Source organism: Melanotaenia boesemani, chromosome 14 (genome assembly GCF_017639745.1).
Source record: "Melanotaenia boesemani isolate fMelBoe1 chromosome 14, fMelBoe1.pri, whole genome shotgun sequence".
Lineage (NCBI taxonomy): Eukaryota > Metazoa > Chordata > Actinopteri > Atheriniformes > Melanotaeniidae > Melanotaenia > Melanotaenia boesemani.
In genome coordinates this window covers 9,507,502-9,530,696 of record NC_055695.1, presented here as the reverse complement: position 1 = coordinate 9,530,696, position 23,195 = coordinate 9,507,502, and the positions used below count along the sequence as shown (strand labels likewise).

At 39.2% G+C, this 23,195-nt stretch overlaps 1 protein-coding gene across 1 annotated transcript in view; it reads right to left on the bottom strand.

Annotated features, from left to right (window-relative positions):
- nek7 (NIMA-related kinase 7) overlaps window positions 1-23,195 on the bottom strand; it is a 67,480-nt gene that overhangs the window by 4,875 nt on the left and 39,410 nt on the right. Inside the window, exons 6-9 of the mRNA XM_042005971.1 lie at window positions 20,550-20,658; window positions 19,607-19,714; window positions 12,283-12,377; window positions 658-771 (exon numbers count right to left, since the gene is read on the bottom strand). Of these exons, the coding sequence (XP_041861905.1) occupies window positions 658-771; window positions 12,283-12,377; window positions 19,607-19,714; window positions 20,550-20,658 (426 nt within the window). The remainder of the gene's footprint in view (window positions 1-657; window positions 772-12,282; window positions 12,378-19,606; window positions 19,715-20,549; window positions 20,659-23,195) is intronic.

The following is a 23,195-nucleotide window of genomic DNA, read 5'->3' as shown; positions in this document are numbered from 1 at the left end:
ATCAAAGTTAGTTGAGGCTACAATATGGGGAATCAGGCAAACTCAATAACCTAGAGAGCTGTAATGAGCCAATAACAGAGCAGAGTCGCTGCAAAGACACCTGCAGTACGTCTGTGTGAATGTTGAATGCATGAGCATTTGACTAAATACATTTGAGAAGAATGAACGGGGGAAACACAAAGCCATGCAGATTCTTATAAATGTCAGTAATAATCAGGAGTATGACTGTCTGTAACCACAGTCTGAATACATTACATTTCTGTGCATGGCTAAGTATTCACAGAATTCCAGGAGATGATTTAACGTTAATTTAGGGAAACACGACACTCTAACCCTTTTAATTCAACCCTACTCTCAGGCATGACCACATGCTTTTGATATGTGCGTTTAATTTTCAAACGGTTAAAATCATAGCCAGTCTTTTGATCATGGAGTAATTTCATACGCTGTACTGTAGCTCAGACAGATGGACGGATTTTACCAACATAAAAAATGAAAAATCTATAGACAAAAGATAAACACAGATAAAGTTGGTAAAGCTAGGAGTTTGTCTTGTTTGTTTCAAGGTTTTTAGGAGTAAATACTGACACTGAGAAAAACCACATCTACTGTGAGACATAGCAGTTGAAGGCAAATGGCGACACTACTAGTGCTTACCTCTTCTGAGTAGTGATCTGAGGGAAGAGGAGGGTAGTCACACTGTTCTATCTTCTTGCACAGGGAGCAGAGGTTCATTTTATCCCCATAGAAGGGACTCTGTAAGGCTGCCATCTAAAGCACAGAGAGGCAAAGAAAGAGAGTGAGAGACTGCAGAGATAAAATAAAATACCCAATCAAACTCTCAACAGGTGGTAAACAGAAAAAAACGCACTATGGGTTAAAAACTCTGTCTGCACAGATAACTGCTCTTGAGGTGTAAGATTTAAAGTAGGGTCATGGTGGGTGGGACAAATATTCGAAAATGTATAAAAGAAAATGAGAAGAGAAATAGAGCAAAGAAAGGAAGGGGGGCCGTGAGAGGAGAGGGGTTAAGGAATGCCATCGGAAAGAATTTTTTGGTTTGCTGGAGCAGCAAGAAAACTGTAGTTTCTAGGAAAACAAATGAAGGCAAGTAGAGCAGAATGGGAGAAAAGTAGGAAAGTAGAAGTCTGCTGCCGAGTGGAAACAGGTCAAAAATCCTTTCTGCTATTCTAGGAATGGAAAACTAAAATATAGCTTTTTTTTCCCAAGGCTTATGACTGACTCACTTCCTATCATCTGAAGGCACACATGCAAGGTAAAGCCTGCAGCAGGCCAGAATAACAGGCACACTGGAAGTTTACTTTTTTTCCCCCACTAGTTTAGTACTGTCAAAATGAATATCTAAAGGCCTGGCCATCATCATCATCGGTAAAAAATAAAGAGCTTCATAATTTATTTTAATTAAATTTAAACAGAATTTCATATTTAACAGCTCTTGGTAACTTCACTACCAACATGGTAAAACTATTTATAGGGAGGATTATGATTCCATACCCTGCAACTGTTTAATGGCAGATGGTTTCAAAGTGTCGCTGTACAAGAATTATTAGGTCACCTTGACCGAAAGTAAAAACAGGAAGCAACAAATAAACTCAACTGTTATAACTTTAGGTTTTTGTAAGGTATTCTAGTATTTAAATGCCAAATTTACTAACACATTCCAGTTTGAACATTACCCTAAAAAGTGCTTCTGAACTTTTCATTAGTCAATCATGAGGGAATGACACCAAACAGGCACGTGGAGCAATGAAATGAAGGGAAATAGAAAATATTTCACAGGTTTATCAGCGGCCAGATAAAGATTTACACATTTTTCCTCGACAATTTCTCAGCTGTCCCTGATTGTTTTGGAGAAAGTTCACTATGTCTGACAGAGTGTTAATTGGTAGTGTGAAAGTAGATAAAGTCTGCACATGTAAATCCAAATGCAGTCCTTCCACACAGATTACAGTAATTTAATGTGATTGTGCCAGAGTTTGTAATATCAAGCAGAACAGGATGGAAATCTGTGAAAAGGACCAAGAAAATAAAAGCCGTAACTCTGGATATGTTTTAACTTCAACAGGGAGATAGAGCTCATCAGCACTTAATGTACAAGGATTTTACCACAACTTGAGACATTTTTCAATCTCTTTTCATCACGGTTTCCAAATGTATAAAACACAGGTAACACACTGTTGATGGGTTCATCTCCTCCCCATTAAAGTGTAGGAATACTCTATAATAATAAATATAATGCCAAGTGTACTCAGGCTGAGCGATCCTATGATGCTTAATGATCATGATAAATTTCTGGTTGATCACGGTGATCAGCTGTGAGCCTCTTTGCTCGATCAAACATGGCAGAAATGTGTGCGACAACAGCCAATGAGTCGACTTTTTCCTGCTCCACTTCCATAAGTTGCTGGAGAAACTAAAGTGAGGCAAGCAGGATGATGGAACGTGGAGCCGAGGAAGAGGTCGCAATGTCGGTTGTGTGGAGATGGTTTGATATCTCCAAAGAGACGTGGAGCAAATTAAGCCGATATGCAAGGTATGTCAGCAATTGATGCCCTCGAAAACCAGCAACACAACAAATCAGTTTAATCATTTAAAGGAATACCACCCAAGAGGTTATACGGAAAACATGAAAATGTGAGCACAGTCCGCACAGCCTCCCTGTATGGCACAAAGTACACCTAGACACAGCAGTTTACCTGCTACTAGCATTTTAGCTCTACTAGAAGTTTAGCCGCTACTAGCAGTGCAGCCACACGACCCAACAGCAGTCAATGGTGTCATCATTTGCAGGCATTATGCTGTACAGCAGGATTCAAAAAGGAGCAAAAGTTTAGCTTCAGCTTTCGGGAGACCCTTTTTTTAGGCGCTTGCCTTCATAAGTTACGTGCAGCCGTGTGTGGTTACAATATGGTTACAGCCAAAAATATTCTGCTACTGCAGTATGCAGCTACTAACATGAAGTAGGTGAAGTAAGTAGTAGAAGAAAAGTAGAAGAAGAAAAATCTACATAAACGTTATTACTGATGCCATTTTAAAAATATGAATTGGACATTATCTCTGTGAGAGAAATTAATTTTGGGCATGTAGGTGCCTCGTCTCAATGGTAAACTGAATCCACAAAAAACACTTTATCCTTCTTATTTATGGAGATTTTGTTAGTTTTCAAGCCTTGCATTTAGATATTAGGTGTTCAGAAAATAAGTTACATTACTACTGGTGCTATTTAATATATCTGACTTTGTTCTGTTCTCTGCAAAAGAACTTTCATTTGGATCTGCTTCCTCACAGCGTGATCAGAAGATTTTGATAGTGATCTAATTTAACTTGCTTTATTTACTTGGTATGTTAATTAAATGTTTTTCTAGCTTTTAGTACAGATGCTTATAAACAGGCAGTAAAAAAAAAAAATCATGTTAAAATTTGAGATCAGACAACACAAAAAAATACATTGTGATCATTTTTTTGCTGCATCGCCCAGCTCTTCTCTACACTGTTATATTTTGTTGCAAGCCACGGGCAGTGCCTGAAAGACCCCAGCACACAACCAACTTCAACACAGCTTTATTATTTCAGTTTTTTAATGACAGATGTGTCAAACATTGATGGAGCAGGGACAGAAAATTTCTTGTGTTCTACAGGGCAGATTTTGACAGAGACTCTGTCACAGCCTCCAGCAGGAAGTCAAGATGACTGCAGCAGAATCTCAGTGGGCCATCTCTCCTCTGGACATAATTTACCATCATGCATCCACTGGCACTCTTAATCAAACAGACGCATTAATACACCACATCCTTACAAAAAAACAAACAAAAAAAAACATTAGGAAAAAGAATCACCCTGTATATTTCCTCTCCTTCTACTCTTAGCATCATTACTGGGGCTGGCACAGCGGGTGGTTGACAGTGATGAGATGTGTTTGGAATGAGGATTTCCTGTGTGTGTCAGCAACGATACACTTCCATTAATGATGAAGCTACATATCTGTGGGCTAGGATTTCAAATTTGATTGTATACTGTTTAAGATGACGACACATGGTCATTTTCACTGAAGTCAAACTTAAAAACAGGAATATATAACTGAAAATGCATTTTCATTGGACACAGACTGCAGTTCCAGACTGATACAACTTTGTGTAGTAAATTATTTCTGGGTGGACCCTAAATTTTCATGCTTGTAAAAATATTAATTATATATATTAAAAAATAAAATAAAATTATGGATAAAGTCTTGAAATTAAATAAAAATTAAAGATTAAATAAAATAAAATATTACTTGACCAGGACAAATTAAGTTAAAGAAGTGCATTTATATGACAATTAACATGTAAAATGAATTTAGCCTTATCTGCATTAGTACCATAGTAGGTACACTAAACACTAAATTAATAAACCATTAATTGCACTATTTTAATACATTACCTGCAAAGTTAGAACAGAAAACTGAATCACTTTCCAACAACCACACTGACAGCTCTAAAATGCTAATAAAATAAAGGACAATGCCAAATAGACTCTGACTTGCTGGCCTCCTTTAAAAAGAAAAAGAAAGTAAAGACTTCTTGCTAGAAAAATCTTGTTTCAGTGTTTCTAATTGCTTTCTAACAAACAAATGTGATGTATATATTTTAAGGTATCTGCCCAAGTATTAGTGTGTTCCAAAAAATGCACAATCCTTGATAAGCTAGTGGAAAAAAAGAAAAAAAAGTCAGACAGAAACAGATAAAAAGGAGAAAAGCAGGCAGCTACAGACACCAGGAGGCGAAGGGTTAAACAAGACCCCCTCGTATTTTCATGCATCTTCTGCTTTTGACAGATGAAAAATGTCAACTGTCCTGTTTGTATTTGGGAGTTTTTGCACTATTCATCTGCTTCATTAGTGCCTGCTGCTCCTAGCCCCTGACAGCTGCCGGCCCCCTGCTCTGCGTGTGCACACACAAGCATAAAGATGCATACCCACACACACATTCACAGACACATACACACACAAAATACACACTTGCCCCTTTTTTCAGACTGTGTCGTCGCAACGGTTTAGATGATTGACTCTCTCTCTGACCTCTGAGGCCCTGGTGTGTGAGTGTGAAACTGTCTGTTGGTGTGTGTGTGTGTGTATGGTTCATTGATATTCGAGAGACATAGAATACGCACGCATGCCTGCTGTCTGTCTAAGGGGCGTGAGCTGCTGGTGGCAGAACACACACAATTTCACAACCCCACACACATACACAAAAATTTGCACTTCTGGATTTGTGAGGACACACACTGACATAAAGCATTCCCCAGACCCCCACCTTCACCTCAACCATCATAACTAAATACCTAACCAGGTATCATTACCATTACCTGGACCTAATTTTTACTGAAACCAAACCTGAATCAGAGCTCTTTAAATTACTGACAGATATCATTACTTCTATGTGTAAAACTAAACCAACAAACAGATAAAAACTGCACCTAACCTAACCCAACATAATGTTAAGCTCTCACTATCCTTTTAGGTAGTCAGAGATAGAAGGAGCATGTTTTAAAGATTAAGCATAAAAGTAAACCAGACTGAAAACTATGTTCAGCTTTAAAAAAGTCGAGGAGTGTAAAAAAAGCTCTTATAAGCACCATGTAAACATGTCTAAAGAACCTACACAGCACAGAGTGCTAGTGCATGCAACAGCAAACAGTAACAACACACACTGCAGAAAAATGTTGGACAAGCAAGAGAAAAAGTCTAAATAAGACTTGTGGTCAATGAAGCCAGTACACTGAGTAACTCTGAGCAAGCTTTGCAGATAACATAGGATGTCATCTTCAGAGTACTGGAACCAGATGTATGATTCCAGGTGTCACAACATACTAGTGCTGACCGATATGAATCAAAATTCATATCTCAATATCTTTTACCTGAATCACAATATGCAATATATATCTCAATGTTTTTGTCAAGTAACCAAAGAGACAGTTCTAATTTACAGCCTTGTGTGCTAAATGCACTTTATTAAGGATCAGCAGCCCATGTGCATTAAAACAAATAAAAAAGATGAATGAAAAATGCCATTTAATGACCATAATAAAAGCACAGTTGTGAAAAATGCAAAAAGAAAGGGTACCTCTACCTCAAAACAAGCTATCTTGATATAAACCATATTCCCTCATTCTATAAGGTGTGTGATAAAGTCTCGATATATTTGAAAATCTCCACATATTTCCCAGCCCTACAACGTACTACCAAAGAGTTTTGAAAAAAGAAAAAAAAAAACATCCATCTTCAGCTTTGCCACAGAGATGTGAGTAAGCAGTGTCTTGCAGTGGATTAGTTAACTCTAGGTTCACACTAACCAAAGCCAGAACAGATGAATCTGAAAGAGACAGGTATTTAAAAAAAACCTATGTTCAAGTTGTTTTGGGGCAAAGCCAAAAACATTATCAAGACTATAAATTATGACACACTCCCTAGCCTGTTTGTCCCTCCCTCCCGCCTTCCAGCTGGCCATAGAAGAGTGTTTTGTCTCCGATTAGTGTAATTGATGTGGTAGCAGCTGGATGTGGAAAAAATAAATACTTGGGAAGACGTCAAGCAACAATCAATGGGCAACAAATCTTATTGTCTGTGGCATACATTAAATAAAAGTCATTAAATTACATTTAAGCTGTGCGTTATTTGTAAATTAGGACGTCTTGATCGGACATCTTGCTGACCACCAGCCATGGGTGATAAAAGACATCATCATCTAATGCTGGAAGCACCAGCTCCAAGAGTAAGAACTCCCTGACAATCTCACCACTCACCAACACTCCAAAAATAAAATGACTATCTGTTTGAGCTCCATTTATTACTGTTAAATAAATACTAATCATTGAGCTCCATATAGACTAAATGCCCATAAGTAAGAGTACTTTTACTTGGGTTGACTAAAAGTAGTGCAACTAACTTTAAAAAGTCCATCCCAACGTAAGGAGAGAGAAAACGGTGCAACCATCCAGAATTTCCCTTTTCCTGAGTCCACAGCTCAACTTGGTCCTCACAAAAGCATACATTCAATTTAAGACACACACATTCTCCCTCCTTTGTTTTTTGGCTCTTTATTTGCTCAGGTTGTGCTTCCCCCAGTCCAGGCATGTAAAGCTAGCATCCTTGCGCGTTTTAAATGTCTGGATGGGGCCTTCCATTTTAATTAACATTGATCCCGCTCTCTCACTCCAGCTTCTCTCCCTGTACGCCAATTAAAGGAGCTGTGAGAGGCAACCATCCTCCCCCCTACCCCCTTTATCCCTGGAGCCTTTCCATCCTGGGACTGAAGGGCTTCTCACATCTCCTTGCTGATTTATAAAACACATATATTAAAAGCACATAAAAAAAAAACATTTAAATGTTCACATATAAGATGTAACCGTTATAATAAAACACAAATATATTTTCTAAGCTTTCTATTTCTATGTCTCATACAAACAAAAATGTATGGTCTCACACGGCTATAAAAATGTGGAGAGCATGACTTTTTTATGTGCTCATTGGTCCTTCATGAGGTTTTATGATGATATATTTATCAAGGCAATAAGTCACAATGTAGGGACAGTCATTAGACATACCTACACCCAGTGGAGTCATCACTGCTCTACTTCAACACCCTAAAAATAAAGAGGAAAGTAATGGATGTGTGAGTTGAAAGCACAGGATCCTTTGAAGAAAATTGTTTAAGAATATTTTCTCATGTGCCAATCTTACTGCAGCTGTACTGAGTGGTGGTATTTGAATTCTGAACTTTAAACGAATAGCTAAACCTTTTTTTTTAATTGCACATTTCATAACTTTTCAAAAAGAAAATCCCCAATTGAGCCATACAACACAACTACGGCATGCTGGGAAATGGCTGTTGGCCAGCTACACTTGTGTTTTCTGTGAGTAAAAGCACTGCTGGCACAGTTAGACCCTTTTTTCTATTCTTCACTTCCCTCTGCCATTTCAATATTTCTAATCAGAATGAGGTCATTTGGTGAGAGAAATAACCCCGACTGGCTGTTCAGCACAGTGAATAAGTAAAGCAGAGAAATGGTGGTGACAGTGATGACAAGAAACAAACTGTCCCACAATCTCTTCTAATTTATAAACTTCATCTCTCCAAAACAAGCAATAGTTTTTACAAGACTAGGGCAATGATAGAGTGAAGAAACTGAAGACTAGCTGACAGGAATGACAGTAGGGAGGTCTGGGGTCTCATTTATAACCGTTGCGTACGCACAAAACGGGGCCTGAAACTGGCGTACGCCTCTTTTCACGCAAAGGTTGTGATTTATAAAAAACAAACTTGACGTGAAAATGTGCGGTCTTTCACGGCAGCTCTGACCCATGCGTACGCTGGTTTTGGAGGCTGGGGGAATTGGCGACACAGATGGAGAGGTGGGGAATTAACAACACACTGCATCCAGAGTCCTCTTGTGGCAGCGTGGGGTCCTGTCACCATGTCTCCAAGTAATTTTGCGCTCTGGCTGTATGACCGCAGATGTGATTTCGGCTCACTGGTCAGCGTGCATGACTTCAACCCGGCAAGAGTTCATAACCCGTCTCCGCTGTCTATGCGTCCTGCTACACTCTTCCACATCTAATTTCCCTAAATATCAAATATTAATAGATAGAGAATAGATATACTTTAAAGTATAGGAAGGATTCATAACAGCAGTGTTATATGCTGCACAGGTGAGCTATAACCACACAGCCTAAGGACCTTCCAAATAAATAGAAAGCTAAGAAAAATAAATCTCCTATCAACATATAATCAATTTGCCCACCAACGCATTCTCCTCCCCAGTGATCACCAAGGCTCTGTCCCGCTCACAGAGTTAACTGAGGTAACTATGTGTTGCCACTCACGACACTTACTCTTATTTGTCACGCCACTACTGTGGCTACCAAACAAAATAATTTTTCGACTCTCCACCTCACTCACTAATGCATCGATTTCTGCCTCTGTGAAGTTGCGTTTTTTGGTTCGCTTCCCTGCGGTTGCCATTGTTCATGGATCACAACATGGATCAGCTGGCTCATTTTAATACACGCTGAGGTACTTTGCATTGACCATTTATGGTGGAAAGTGGGTGTGTAGTGGGCGGAACATGAGCCAAATTCACCTGCGCAAACTTCAAGGACGAGTGTGATTTATAAAGGGGAAATTGCTTGCACCTGTGCGTACACACGGTTTTATAATTCAGAATATTTTATGGCGTACGCCAACTTCCGGTTTTGGGCATAAGTACACTTTTAGTAAGAATCCTACGCAGAGTTTTATAAATGAGACCCCAGATCTGTAGGACCATACAAAAAAATACTAAAGGAATCATTTAAGTTTAATTTAGGAGGTTTTCCTTATTAATTATGTTGTACTTATCACTGTCCCCTTTAGTGTTGAGTAATCTTTCAATGACGGTGGCGGTCAGCCAGTGTTTTAAGGGCTTTTTTTTTTTCTTTCTTACTCAGACATTGGTGATCTGACGAAACAAAGCAGGAAACCTTCATGAATGCCAGTTCTTGATGCCATTTTGGTGTTTAAAACTAAAAACGGTTGTAAGACTTCCTTTTATACATAAAAGGTTAAATGCACTCAGAGCATTAAAGCAATGAATATAGATGTTAATGCAAGAATAAATAAAAAATCCACAGGGATAGCTCATCACATGCAAACACCAGCTGCTGAGAACCCAGCTTTTTGGGGTCTCATAAAACCAAGAGCAAAACAAGAGGGGAGGGAAAGGAATGAAGCAAGAGACACAACACATGGGCACAGCCAGAGGTATGGATGGCTGGGTTCAATAAAGGAAGGAGACGTTCTAATAAAGCTGTTCAAGGTATTATCCTCCCCTAACCTTCTACCAAACACAGGAAGCACAACATGTCAGCACAGGCAGGCAACCAGCTACGTGTGTGTAAAATGCATTTCCTTTACAGGAAACAGATTTGGTGTGTGAGACTTATTAATCCAAGTATGAGGTGGTTTTGACAGTAAAAAGAGGACAAGAGCACTAGGAGTCTGAAGTCTTGGTATGGGACTAAAACCAATGATGTGCCCTTCTGGTCTCCATGGGGGACAACACAGGCGAGCATCCGTGTTTACAATGCAATACCGGTTTGGGTGAAGGTCAGTTGGTGTGATGAGGTTGGACATGAAGATAAAAGGAACAAAAAGAATGTTAGAGAAAGATGGACACAGACACGATGACCAGGCATTGACAGGCAGACCCTTTGGACCTCATCTCCACCCCTGGGCATAATGATAAAAAATGTAGGCTCTCTCAAATAGAGCTGTTTCACACGCAAGGAATGAAACTCCCCGAGATAAAAACACACCAAAAATACCGGTACAATCGTTATCCCCTAATGTATGTTCAGAGAGGAATCAATGAAAGCTAAAGGGACCACAAGTGAACATTCACATCTATGTGAATTCCATATGCCTGAAGGTTAAGTGAGAAAAAAGATTGTAGAACTGAGCAAAAAGAAAAGGAGGAGAGAGTTCTGAGAAAGAGATAAGTTTCCTGACTGTGGATGCACTGTGGAGCCCTCTCACCAAGAAAGAAAGCAGGAGTCTGTTCTTCAAAGAGAATATGCATGGTGTGGTGAGCACTGCTCTGGTAACAATAAGGTTGTAAAATCTTTATCTCCACAGGCTTCTTGCACGGCTCACCTTGACCTGATGGCTGGAGTTCTGTCTCTGCTCTTGTACCTCTATCAATTTCTCTCTGAATGAACACCCTCCATCTTTCTCTTCGCTCCAGCAATCTATAACCCTGCTATCACTATTTGTTATTCTCCCTTTCCACTTCTTCACCTCCTCCCCTTCTCTGGCCTTCAATCTATCGTTTCACTCTCATATGACTTGTACTGCCTGTGCCCTCAGCCTTTTTAGCTTCCTATATAGATTCCTAAACTTTTCACCTTACATCTTTATTCCTTGCCTTTTGACCTCCTCAGGGAGCAACAAGTCTCATCTATTTTTATCACTTTTGCTCTCCGAATAGCTCCTTATTTCCCCTTTGTCTTCATATAACTGTCCCACTATCTAGTCCACAATGCAACTGTGACAGGTAAATGTATAAAAGATCAATGTATTGTGCACAAACAGTATGACTGCAGTGCTGTGAATATATAAAATCAGTATTAAAAACACTGCATAAAGAGTAAGATGTCAGGGAGGTGATAATTATTAGCTTTATATGTAGAAATTAAGAAAAATACTAAAAGCAGACTGACTAAATCCAACAATCTTTTTCCATAAATAGTAATAGCAGCATCTTTCACATAAACATACACATGAAATGCATGTATGATGTACAAAAAAAGAATGTGACCTACAGCATCCACTGTTTTCATGGCTGCAGTACTTTTCAGCCAACCACAGATATGCACTGCCGCAGTGCATTGTGGGGAGCAAATTAGCATGAAGGACTGCGGTCTCTGAGCAACCATGACCTGCAAGCTGAGCTTGAACTTCTTCTTTGCGCGTTCTCCACCTCTATGCCTGAGGCGCTGTAGAGAAGGTGTAGTCAGTGGTGCGTTGAAATGCAGCCCAAATGGTCAGCAACTCGAGGGAGTCAGGAGAGACGAGGGGAGGAAACTGTGGGCATTTCCTTAGCCGACAGTGAGCTTCTGAAATTCTGTCTGTAGTCAGTGCACGTGAAAGCTGGCAAGAAGAAACATCTGATTGACTGCTATCTTCCATGTCTATCACTGCTCTGCTTCTGACTCTTTCGTCTTTGTTCCCTGTGCTGTGTGGTCTCCTCCTGGGCTCGTCTCCACTCAGTGTGGTCTACAACAGAGCCCTGGGGTGTTTAGCTCCGGACTAATCAAACTAGTCAGTGTCAGTGTGCAGCATTATCTGAAACACATGGCCATGTCAGTTCCTTTCATTCACCAGCTTTTTCAACGTTGAGCAGGTTCCAGTTTTAACAAAGTTAACTCAAAGATTCTTGAGGCTCAAGCTCAGACAGGCCACAGGTAAAAAAAGAGAAGGCAAACAGAGATAAAGTCATGTGACAGGTCATGTAAATGAATCATTATTAAAAAGGTGTTTTTTTTTGTCGCATGATTAGAACTGGGAATAAAAGTGCAGTATGATCATGTGGAAAACTCTTATAATAACATGGACATTTGTATACTTCCCACATGCCACTACATGTGGGATTGAGAATGCTTTGTTTATGTGCGAGTCTGAATCTGTGTCGTCTCATGTCATCTTCGACTGTAAGGTGACAGTGTGGGCACATTTTCCTACAATTTACCTCGTAGAGAATGCATCCCAGCGACCAGATGTCAGATTTGAAGTTGTAGCCCGTTTCATGTATCCTCTCTGGTGCCATGTAGTAAGGAGTACCCACTGCAACACAGAGGGAGGGAGGCGCAGGGAGACGAGAGGAAGAGAATCAGAAAGAAATAGAGGTGGAAAATGAGAAAAAACAGCAAAGAAAGATTAAACATTAACATTTTAAACTGTGTCCCCTTGATTTCTTCATTTCTCCACAAAATCATTTGAGAAACGGAGGCATAGAGCTAAAACTATGACTCATAGATGTTGGAATATTTTCCATGATTCATCAAGAACACCAAAGAAAGGGCACCTTTAAAAGTGCATAACGTTTGTTCATTCTAAATAAGGTTAAATAAGATGACATATAATATGCTCAGATATCATCATACATACCCAAACCGCCAATGTGAATAGATATGTACAGAAAACATATCCGCACACACAAAATATACATAAATCAGTTTTGATTAGTGAGGCTCAGTAATGATCTGAAACAGTGGTCAGAGAATAAGCTCAGGGAGCAGCAGCGGAGCCTTAAAAGCTGGCCCGGCTCTGGTTCTGGTTTTGAAACTCAAGAATTTCAAACTGCCATGGCGAATGGCAGAGCTCCAGAAAATCAGACCGTCACCCAACTGGACACAAAGAGGAGGCACAGCTTAGCATCACATCCATGACACAGTGCAGGAAGCTTTGGAGATTTGCAGTTTTCTTAGCCAAGTTTGACTGGCTGCGTTTTATCATCTGCTTTCTGTTTATTGTGATTTCCCATGTAAAGGTCCATCATGCAAAACCGACTGAGGCTTTTTATTGATGACATATGGTGAAAGGATAAAAATTTCATCAGCAGTCAGCCTAATCTGTGCTGAGAATTTCTCAGGCTGTACTAATTTCACATCCTTGGAAACAATATTTGAATGGGAGGCTTAGTGAAATGAGAATATAACAGCTACACGGCATGGCTGAGCTTTTGTTCATCACCTACTTCTTAAATATTTAAATAACTAACATTATCTTGCTTCCTTTCGTAGCATTATTTGTAACGCTAAACTATTTAAGTGTTCATCTATTTATTACTTAAGTATAATTATCGTTTTGCAACAAATGTAGAGAAACCAATGTCTCCTCCAGGCCATTATTCATTCTCACACTATAAAAAAGTTCCTCAGTTTTCAGTCCAATTAAGCATGACACCACCTCCCTCTGCTTCTTTCCTCTAGGGTTGATCATATATGCACATTTATACAATTAGCATGGAGTGTAACATATAGCTGTGTTGAAATTAAATCATTAATAATACCTGACACCACAGGCTTTAAAGTAGAACTACCTGGATCTTTCTGTAGTTCATAAGTTCATGTGAAAGTGGAAAAAAGTACAAAGCTGTCATGTTGTTTTTTACTCTGCATGACACCCAATTCAAAGACATGTTTTTTTGTTGTCGTTTTTCTTTTTATTTCTTTTTTTCCAAATAACCCAGTTTTTCCTCCAAGCACACATAAAATGTGCACTGGGAAAGAGGCAGATAAAGTAACAGGAAGAAGAGGAGTTTTTATGGACGGTAACTGGTAGTTGTTGAGTTTACAATTCTCACATACAGCTGAGGAGAGCTGGGTATTTGAGAACAGCTCTCAAGTGGAAAGAACTCAGGAGAAAAGTCAACTTGCATGAAAATGGTAGGAAAAAGCCAAAACTGCACAAGCACAGTACTAATATTTGCACACACACACAAACACAAACTCTCTAGAGCCATTCAGCACATTAACAGGTCTGAGGCGCTCAAATAATATAATTGCAATTAATAAAACTATAACAGAGAGAGAGTGAGAGAGAGAAAGAAGGGAGGGGGGTTGTCTACAGGAACTGAAATGAAAGCTTTTAATTTTGGTGCAGATCTAATTGGGTTGAGAAAACCCGCTTTTATCTTAAATGTGTAATTCTGAATGAAGTGTTACCTGTCATTCTAAAAATAATCTGCATCTGCACCAGAAGAGAAGAAGCAGGAGAACAAGTAGAAGAATACAGGGTTCTGGGGATTGCTGTTTTAATTGGTCATCAGGTTGCTGTTGTAGTTTATGCGTGTTCTTGCCTCTGTGTGGGTGTGCATGAGAGTGTAAAAGATGTGAGGTCTCATGGAGCAGTCTCAACAGGCTCCCCTAACATTCATTATTAGTTGATTAAAAGAATCAGCCTCTCTTATGCTAATAGCTGCATAAAAAAGGCAGCAGCACTGGGCTCAGGCTCCTTGAACGAGCTGAATTAGGGCACATTACTTATTCATGCAAATAAATTGAAAGTCATGTTGGGATTGATTTCCATTATTGTGAATAGCAATGACAACACTCTTTTCTCTGCACAACAACATAAGCTTTGTTGAATGGGAGGTGAGATGCCATCCACTATAAAGAGTTCTGCACTTTTAAACCCATGCTTGCTATACAGTGGAAAAAAACTAAAACTAATCTAATTTTAAATGCATTTATTGATTTGCTGCCATTTTCTCAGTAACACTTTAAACCTAATGCTTTTAAGGAATTACTGAAATGTTTTAGAGGGAATTTCCATGAACTTTCTTTTGTTTATGCTCCGTTACCAGTTATTCATTTTATTATTTTGAGCAGTATTCAAAGGCTGTGACTCAATTCCTCAGTTTAGAAGTCTCTGCTCCATCATGCTGTAACAAACATGCCAAACCCTTGGCAGGGATTCAACCACACTGGACCGGACCAAATGATCCTTGTATTTCCCTCGTGCATCTATTATGTTTTTCTTTTTTTTATTTAAATTTATTTATTTATTTATTTATTTTTCCCCATCCATCTGAGCCCTTACCTCCAGTTTGGCTCTCCTCCCCTCTCTGTTCCTGTTTCACTTGCATGTTTAAAATGTCATTATCATTTCCAACATCAGACTTCTCAATGCATTCCTCCTTTTCCCCTAGTGCCCATCGTTAACACCTTCCTCATTACAGGTGTTAATTGCAGGTATATTACTTTACTCATTACAGCCAACTGGCAGTAATATGAAGCAAGATGTTCAATCTTTAAATGACTGCATCAGCTTTTATTAATGAAACATTACATCTTCAGCACTAAAATAGTCAAACAGTTTTAAGTGTTTTTTTTTTTTTAAATACAGTAATGAAATGCCTGGAAGTGTGCATGATGCTGAAATGGGAATTTGAATAATTTTATGCCTCTGCATTTATTTGTGGGCATTCAAACATACAAGTGTGCATATCTTTGCATGTGCATATCTTTTTACACATGTACGTGTGTACAAAAAGACTGGCAGAGGGTGGAGAGTGATTTAGAACGAAAATGTGTTTGTGTTTGTCTGCTTGCGTGTGTTGATCTGTGGACTGCACAGCATCTGAGCTGAAAGCCTCAGAGCTGACAGACTGTATGCCTGGACCTCCATCTCGGCTCCACCACCCTGCTCTTCTGTTCAGCTGGGTGACTGGGCTCATTACATGCCCACACGATTGTCTGCACACACACACATATCGGTGCACACAGACATGCACATGTATGATCTTTGTGAGGTCATTCACTGACATAATGCATTCCCTAGCTCCTTACCCTGACCTTGACTATCACAACTAAATGGCTCTTTATATAAGCCTGTCCCCACTTTTCTAAAATATCATCTTAAACTGGTCCTCACAAAAAATAAACCTATAGCTTTCCACAAATTTCTTTACCCCCCCCCCCCTTTCTTTCTGTCAATTTTTTCTGTCCCATTCTTCATCTCGTCTGCCTCTGCCCCTTCTTTCTTTCCATCTAAGCCTTTTTTTTATCAGTGTCGCACCCCTTTCTTGCACCTGATGAATTCTATGTTTCTTTTTCTGTCTCTCTTGCACCCATTCTTCTATACCTTATGTTCCTTTCTCTCTGTGACATATTGCCCCCCCTCCCCTCCTCCTCACTCCCTCAGTACTTGCCATCTTCTATTCTCCAATCCTAGCTTTCTCACACCTTCTCCATCTCTTCCCTTCACCTCCACCATTGTCTTTCTATGACTAAAAGTCAAAGCACCAGAGGGAGGGACAGCAGGAAGGAATAGTGATGACAAGTAAGGCACAGAAACAGCAGCAGGAGAGAAGGAGAAGTGACAGAGAAAGACAGAGAAGATCTGCTATTTGAAACACACAGCAAGAAATGTCAAGAGGTAACGCCAGGGGAGAAGCATGGTGTGTCCTGGGTTCCTTTGCGTTGGCAAGTCATGATAACCCGCAGACATAATCTGCTTCATCAGTGCATGATCACCCACAGATATTTGAATTTGCTAAAAAAGAAAAAGAAAATATTGCAAAACATGTTCACTGCAAACATCTAAAGCAGGAGATAAACTGTGGCAAAATCTTTAAGATGCTTCAAACATCATTCAGAAAATTGTGCAAGTGTACTTGATGTTTTACAGGCAAAAACAGTCACACTGAATTTCTATATGACTTAAAGCTAGTGCTCATTGCACATTCTCTGGAACAACAGTCTGATTTTATACAGTTAAAAATAATCTTATGACACATTAAAATGTCCACAGAATATATATATCGAAGTTAGTCTGTAATAATATCTTGATGGCTTCACTTTGACCCGTATGGGGCTGCCTGTCCTCTGTCAACCTAAAGAGGGTGCTGTGGACTCAGCTTTTAATGAGCAATCACAGACACGTTCACCCTGCTCTCCTGGCACTGCAGGATGTTTAGTTGGTAGAGCTTCTGTTTAGTTGATCGTGTGATTAACACCTTCACAGAGACTGAGCTGCTGTATGAGAGGCTGAGAATAGCATACAGTGGTAATAACAATATGACATAGGGAAGTGAGACAGTGTGAAAAGCAGTGCTTATATTTGTCTATAAAATCAGTTTTAACCAAATTTTTAAACAGTAAAAGGAGCAGAAATGGCCGTTGAGAAGTTGGACAATACCTTTATGAATGTCAGCAGGCAAAACTAATAGTGCCCAAAGTGTCCATTATAATGATTCAGGGCACACTTGTTGTGTAGTCTGGATCATTTTGCTTAATAAACTAGAGAAATTACAGTATTTGAACCCTCTACATAATGAACACACTGAAATATCAAACTAACTTAAATGACATGCATTCACAGAGTAACCACTGGTTCTGCAACTGTGTTGTTGGGTGCTGTAATCTGATCGTCAGTTTTAGCTTACCTCAAGCAGTGTTACCACACATTTACTGTGTAGACACAAGGTTATTTTAGACTAAACAACATTTCAAGTGATGTTATTTTAAAAGAATCCTTCCGAGATTTCCAAGCCATCCTGCTTGATTAAAATATGTGGTTTTAAAAATGTCTTCCATTCGTTATTTACTGCCACATTTGATCTTGTGACCAGTTACTGTATAGGTGGTTGGGTTTTCTCTTTTTTTTTTTTTTTTTAAATCACAATTTAAATTTCAGGCTATTTTAGCACATGAGGTCTTAAGATGATAAGTTCAGTCCTAGTCATCATGCTGTGAACTTTTCTTGACAGGTTAGCATTAGCATCCACTAAGTTTTTAATGTTGTTAGAATTTGCCAACACGATTATCGTGGCTGAAGAACATCTCAATAACATTATGATATAATAGTTATTTCTATAAATAATGTTGTTCAAATCAGTTCAATTCCATCTTTAACTTCAATGGTTAAGGTTTCCCTTTGTCACTGCCACAGAACATTATTGCTGCAACAAGCTAACAGTCTGTGCAAATTAGAGATACAAACGTGACATTTGGGAAAAATCCAAACTACAACATTTGCTCAAATCGTTGTAATTTTTAGATATTAAGCTTCTTTGGAAAGATTGTAAGTAGCCCTCAGCCTAGGTCCCCCTTCAGAGATCCTCTCAGATTCTCCAAATTAAATGTCTCTTTAAAGTACAACACTGCGTACTGGTATTTTAGCATGTCAACCAGGTAACATTATTTACAAAATTATCAAATGGAAGTTATCAACAAAATGTGATATCTAATTGCCTTGAGATCACCAAGATCATGTTAAGGTAGTCATTGAATGATTTAAACTAAGTTATACCTGAAGAGATGAGTGTTTTTTAAAACCATTTTCACAGGTGAACACTGGAGATGTGTCAGACAATGAGCAGATAATTTGGTGTGAACTTTTTGGTAGGTGTTCATATATGATGAGACTTTCTACCGGAGATGCATGCTTACAGTGGGAAGGTGAGAGGGCATCTGTCTACAATGTGATGTAGAAATTATGCTGTGGAAGTCGTCGCGCTTCATTATAACATGCCATGATGAGGCTGCTTGTAGTGGGGCGATTAATACTAAAGGTATTTGCATGTTGGCTGCTGTATGCTACAATAGTAAAGAGTGAATAGTTAGCAATATACAGATCAACTTAAAAGAGAGCAAAGTTGCAACTCTTACCAGCTTGTATCCCTAAGCTGGATTTATACTCGCATGGTGTAAGGTCGGTTACGGCATCACCACCATAGGCTCTATGTAAAACCGAGGCTTGACTCGCACCTGTGCTTGCAGCGCAGTTACGTAGAGGTACTCTCTGGTCAGTTTGTGGTTACGTTTCCGGATTTCTGGATCTTCTCTCTGAATTTGTGCGGTAACCAGAAGAGAAACTACAACAGTGTAACACTACGCTCGAGTGCGAGAGCATATTTCCCCTACTGTACGCATATGCTGCATGAGTATAAATCCAGCTTAACACCTCTACAAAAGTTTGTAAACTGAAACACTACACAGAATTACTCAAGAGTAGTACCCCAGTTAGGTCAAGAGTAAGAGATAAACTGTTCTCAGAGTGATGATCTTCTAAAAACTTAAAAGACCAATAGTTAATAAATACCCTGCAAAATGCTTTTAAGCATTTAATGTTGCTTTTGGTTTCAGGTTAAGCTGACTAGTTTTTTGTGTTTAGCGTTAAGTGGAGATGAATAGAGAAGTCTTAATGTGGCTGTTTTGTGCAATAACTTTTACTTCTTTGAATAAAACAAGTGTTGTATGATTCTACTAACTATGAGTGACAAGCAGACCCATCAACATGAACAATAACCCTGATTGTACAGGGCAGCTTGTTTTATTGCACACAGTCACAATCAGAGCTGTGTGACTCCAGCCGCAGTCTGCATCTGTGACAGGGTTAAAGGTCAAGTCAACAGGAAGTGGCTAAGTGGCCTGTGAAGGGGCTGGGCACAGCACTGAGCGTGCACAATGACTATATGACACATGGCACTAATGAAACACATCCAGCACTGGTAGATTACAAAGGGTTGTTGCATATACATCCACACACAGACTGTTTTATGTTACCTAAAGAGTGAGCAACGGTTGTTTTGGAGCTGAAAAATCTTCCCAGTCCCAAATCTCCTAGCTTCACTACTCCTGTAGCCGTGATGAATACATTGGCTGGCTTGATATCTGAAAGAAAACAAAACAATTTAGTTATTTTTCCTGTCAGTTCTCATAAAACATAAATGCATTATAAACATGACAATATATTTTGAGTTAATGTGGGTGTTAGCAAGCTGTTTTCTGAAGCAATGTTAATGTGACCTGCATCGGCCTTTGAAATTTACTGCTCTCGTATAGTTGTAAGCGGCTTTTGAACGGGCCGTCTCTGCTAAGTGGTTGTTAAAGCTCAGAGCGCAGGGTTCATTAGTGTCTCAACATCCTAATCAAAGTCAGTCCAAACCGACATACATCAACCTGTGACTAAGAGTGTGTCTCTGAATGTACAGCAGAGTATACATAATAATCCAGGACTTGATTAGATTGAGCCCCACTGAAAGCATGTGGCCTCATAAACACTGTGATTTCTGGCCAATGTATTCTTTAACGCCTACATTTTAAGCCACCTGTCATATGACACAAGGTCAATCCAGTGAAGGAAAACGAAAGGCCTTTATATTTATTTTTTATTCTTTTTTATTTTTCTGACTTACTTAAAAGTGTAGTGTAGTATACTGAAAGTATTGTCTTCTGTTTGTAAGAAAGCACAGTATAAACCATGAAATGAAAATATATGTAACTCATCACTTCCATTTTTGATTAAATATTTGTCGCTGTTGTATAATAATACACACATAATATTCATGATTGTCTTGTTGCTTCTTTGCTAAAAAGATCAACACACATTACTTTATAAACATATTAAACATTCATAGTGGCTTTATAGAATCACATAACTTACAATGAATTAACCAATTAATTATTCATATGTGTGTGGGCACGTGGATGTGTGCAGCAACACTACCTCTGTGCATGACTCTCCGGGAGTGCATATGCTCGATCGCTCTGCAGAGCTGGACAAAGTACTTCCACACTGTTCTCTCTGGGATAAGCCTCCTGTGCCTCTTAAAGTACTGTAAAAAGTACATGCGCACACACACACACACACACACAGACACACACATAAAAAAGTTCAGAATCAAAGTTATATTAAAATGCATTATACACATGTTGATTCAAACAAGTTAAGAATTTTGTAGCACAAGGTAGAAATTTAAGATGATAAAGAAAAGAAAGAAAATTTATATATGTGTTTTTGTGCAAAATCCCACATTCTGACTCCACTCTTAATGCAACCCAGACCACTCTGTTGTCTGTCCCTCACTTAACCAAGCTCAGTCTCATTTTCTCTACGCCCGACAATGGAAAGCATATGCATCCTTGGGAATGGAGAGAAAAAAAAATTGTGGCACCTTCCAAAATTCCTCCATCTGGCACGCAGGGCTTTTGTTAGGTACAGTGGCACGATGGTTTAATTTCTTTTTAAAGTGTATATATCAATCTATAAATCTATAAATCTATCTGGGGCTAACGTAGGCATAAAGGCAACAAAAACTCCTCCTTAGGCAGCAGAGTTGCAGCAGCACAGCCTATGAAAATATTCTAATGTTATCATCAGGAATTTATAGGGTGTTGTTAAAACTCTGGTTCCAGGAAAGAAAATCAAAAAGCCTGGATTTTAGCCAGCTTGGATGTGAGCTGTGCACATGAGCATTACAATTTAGGTATTTAGCAAACTATTGCCAAGAAAAACTCAAAGTGCATCACCTACTACGTTGGAATTCAAAGGCATCAGAACAGCAGCATTGGATATATGACCTACAAAATAAGCAACTACTGCAACTGTAATAAAGAAATAGTTCTGAGAGTAGTTTGTGTATTTGAGTCATTTTACTATTTTATTACCACAAATGATCAAAAAAAAAAGTCAACCAAGAAACAATGACCTTTCAATAAAATATCTCCTTCAAGAAATATAATGCCCCTAAATTCATCCAAGGACGTAAATGTGTCTTATTTAAGGTCTTTCAGCTACTTATCCCACACACAATGTGTACAGCATGAACTTTCAGTCTATCTTCAAACTTTTAAAATGTTTTTGTCCACAATTATCATTAACAGATAAGACAAAGCGGGATCAGCCAGCGTCAGCTTTAAGCATTTTCAGTCTGGAGCAGAGGTGAACGTTTCCTGCTCTGGCTGCAGCTGTGAGTGCTAATGGATAGGGGAGGGGCAGAAGCACGGCTGATTAAGAAGAGTAAACTATACGTGCTTTCTCGTCAGTTACCAAAAGCCTCCAATAACACCAGAAAAAGTCACTAGATTTGTCGCTAGTTGCATCTTTGAAATAGAGTCACTAGATGAGTCTGAAAAATCACTAAAATATATATATATATATATCTCAATTATCTGTACCTCTTAGTCCACTTAAGGGTCGCGGGGAAGCTGGAGCCTATTGCCAGCAATCAGCAGGCCAGAGGCAGGGTACACGCTGGACAGGTCGCCAGTCAATCGCAGGGCCAACATAGAGCCGTCGGGTAGAAAAAATTTAGCCCCAGGCCAAATTTGGTTGCCGACCCTTGCCACAATCAATCACCAGCAGAAAAAGTGGTTTCCATAGTTTTTTTTTCACATTAGTATTAAGGCAGAATGTAATGCTGACGTGTTTTATAATGATAGGATTTCTCTGATACCAAAATGTGGGCATTGCATCTGCGCATGCATTAGATCAGGGGTGTCCAAAGTCGGTCCGCGAGGGCCGTCCTTCCTGCAGGTTTTCAATGTTTCCTGCTTCAATACACCTGACTCAAATTAAATAGATCCAAAGGCCTATTAAGTTTTGCACAATGACTCATTAATTTGAGTCAGGTGGTTTTGGAGCAAAGACACATCGAAAACCTGCAGGATTGTGGCCTTCAAGGACGGGAGCTGGGCACTGCTGCATTAGACCTACTGAAAGGTATCAATCAGTTACAGAATTAAATAGAAAACCTTGCCAATACTGCTGATGCATACACTGGTCACAAACTACCAAATGATATAAACAATCTGCTACTAACATGGCTGCGCTAATGAATCATTTCCTCAAATAGTGAACAGTACAAACACACAGCAAGCTTAAACAGATTGCAATTTCAGTCATGAGAATTTCCTTGTTTTCTACTTGGAAGTAGTTCCTCTACAGTTGAACTATAAGATCATCTCCACTGGACTTAGACAAAATAGTGCAAGCACAGAACAGTTCAAATCACAGATTCATAGTTAAACAGTGGTATTAAAAGCAAAGTGCAAAGACAGATTTCACGCATTCAGTCTTATATTTGCTGCTGCATGGGATCATTGTTTCACAGCCAAATTAAAGATGAGCTTTAGCTGTCACATTACGCCCATTTAACAGAAGAAAACTTTAGTATACAGAGGAGTTTATGGTCGACTCAAAAACTGCAAGGTGCCCAGGCCCTGTAACTGGACAAGCCCAATTCATCACCTCTCCGCTAAACAGTTGGTGTAAGGCATTTGTGTTATACGATTTGTTTTTTGGTATTGCTGTGCACGTTAACCAGACATCTGCTTTGGTCTCATCTGTCTGAAGGAGGTTGTTCCAGAAGTC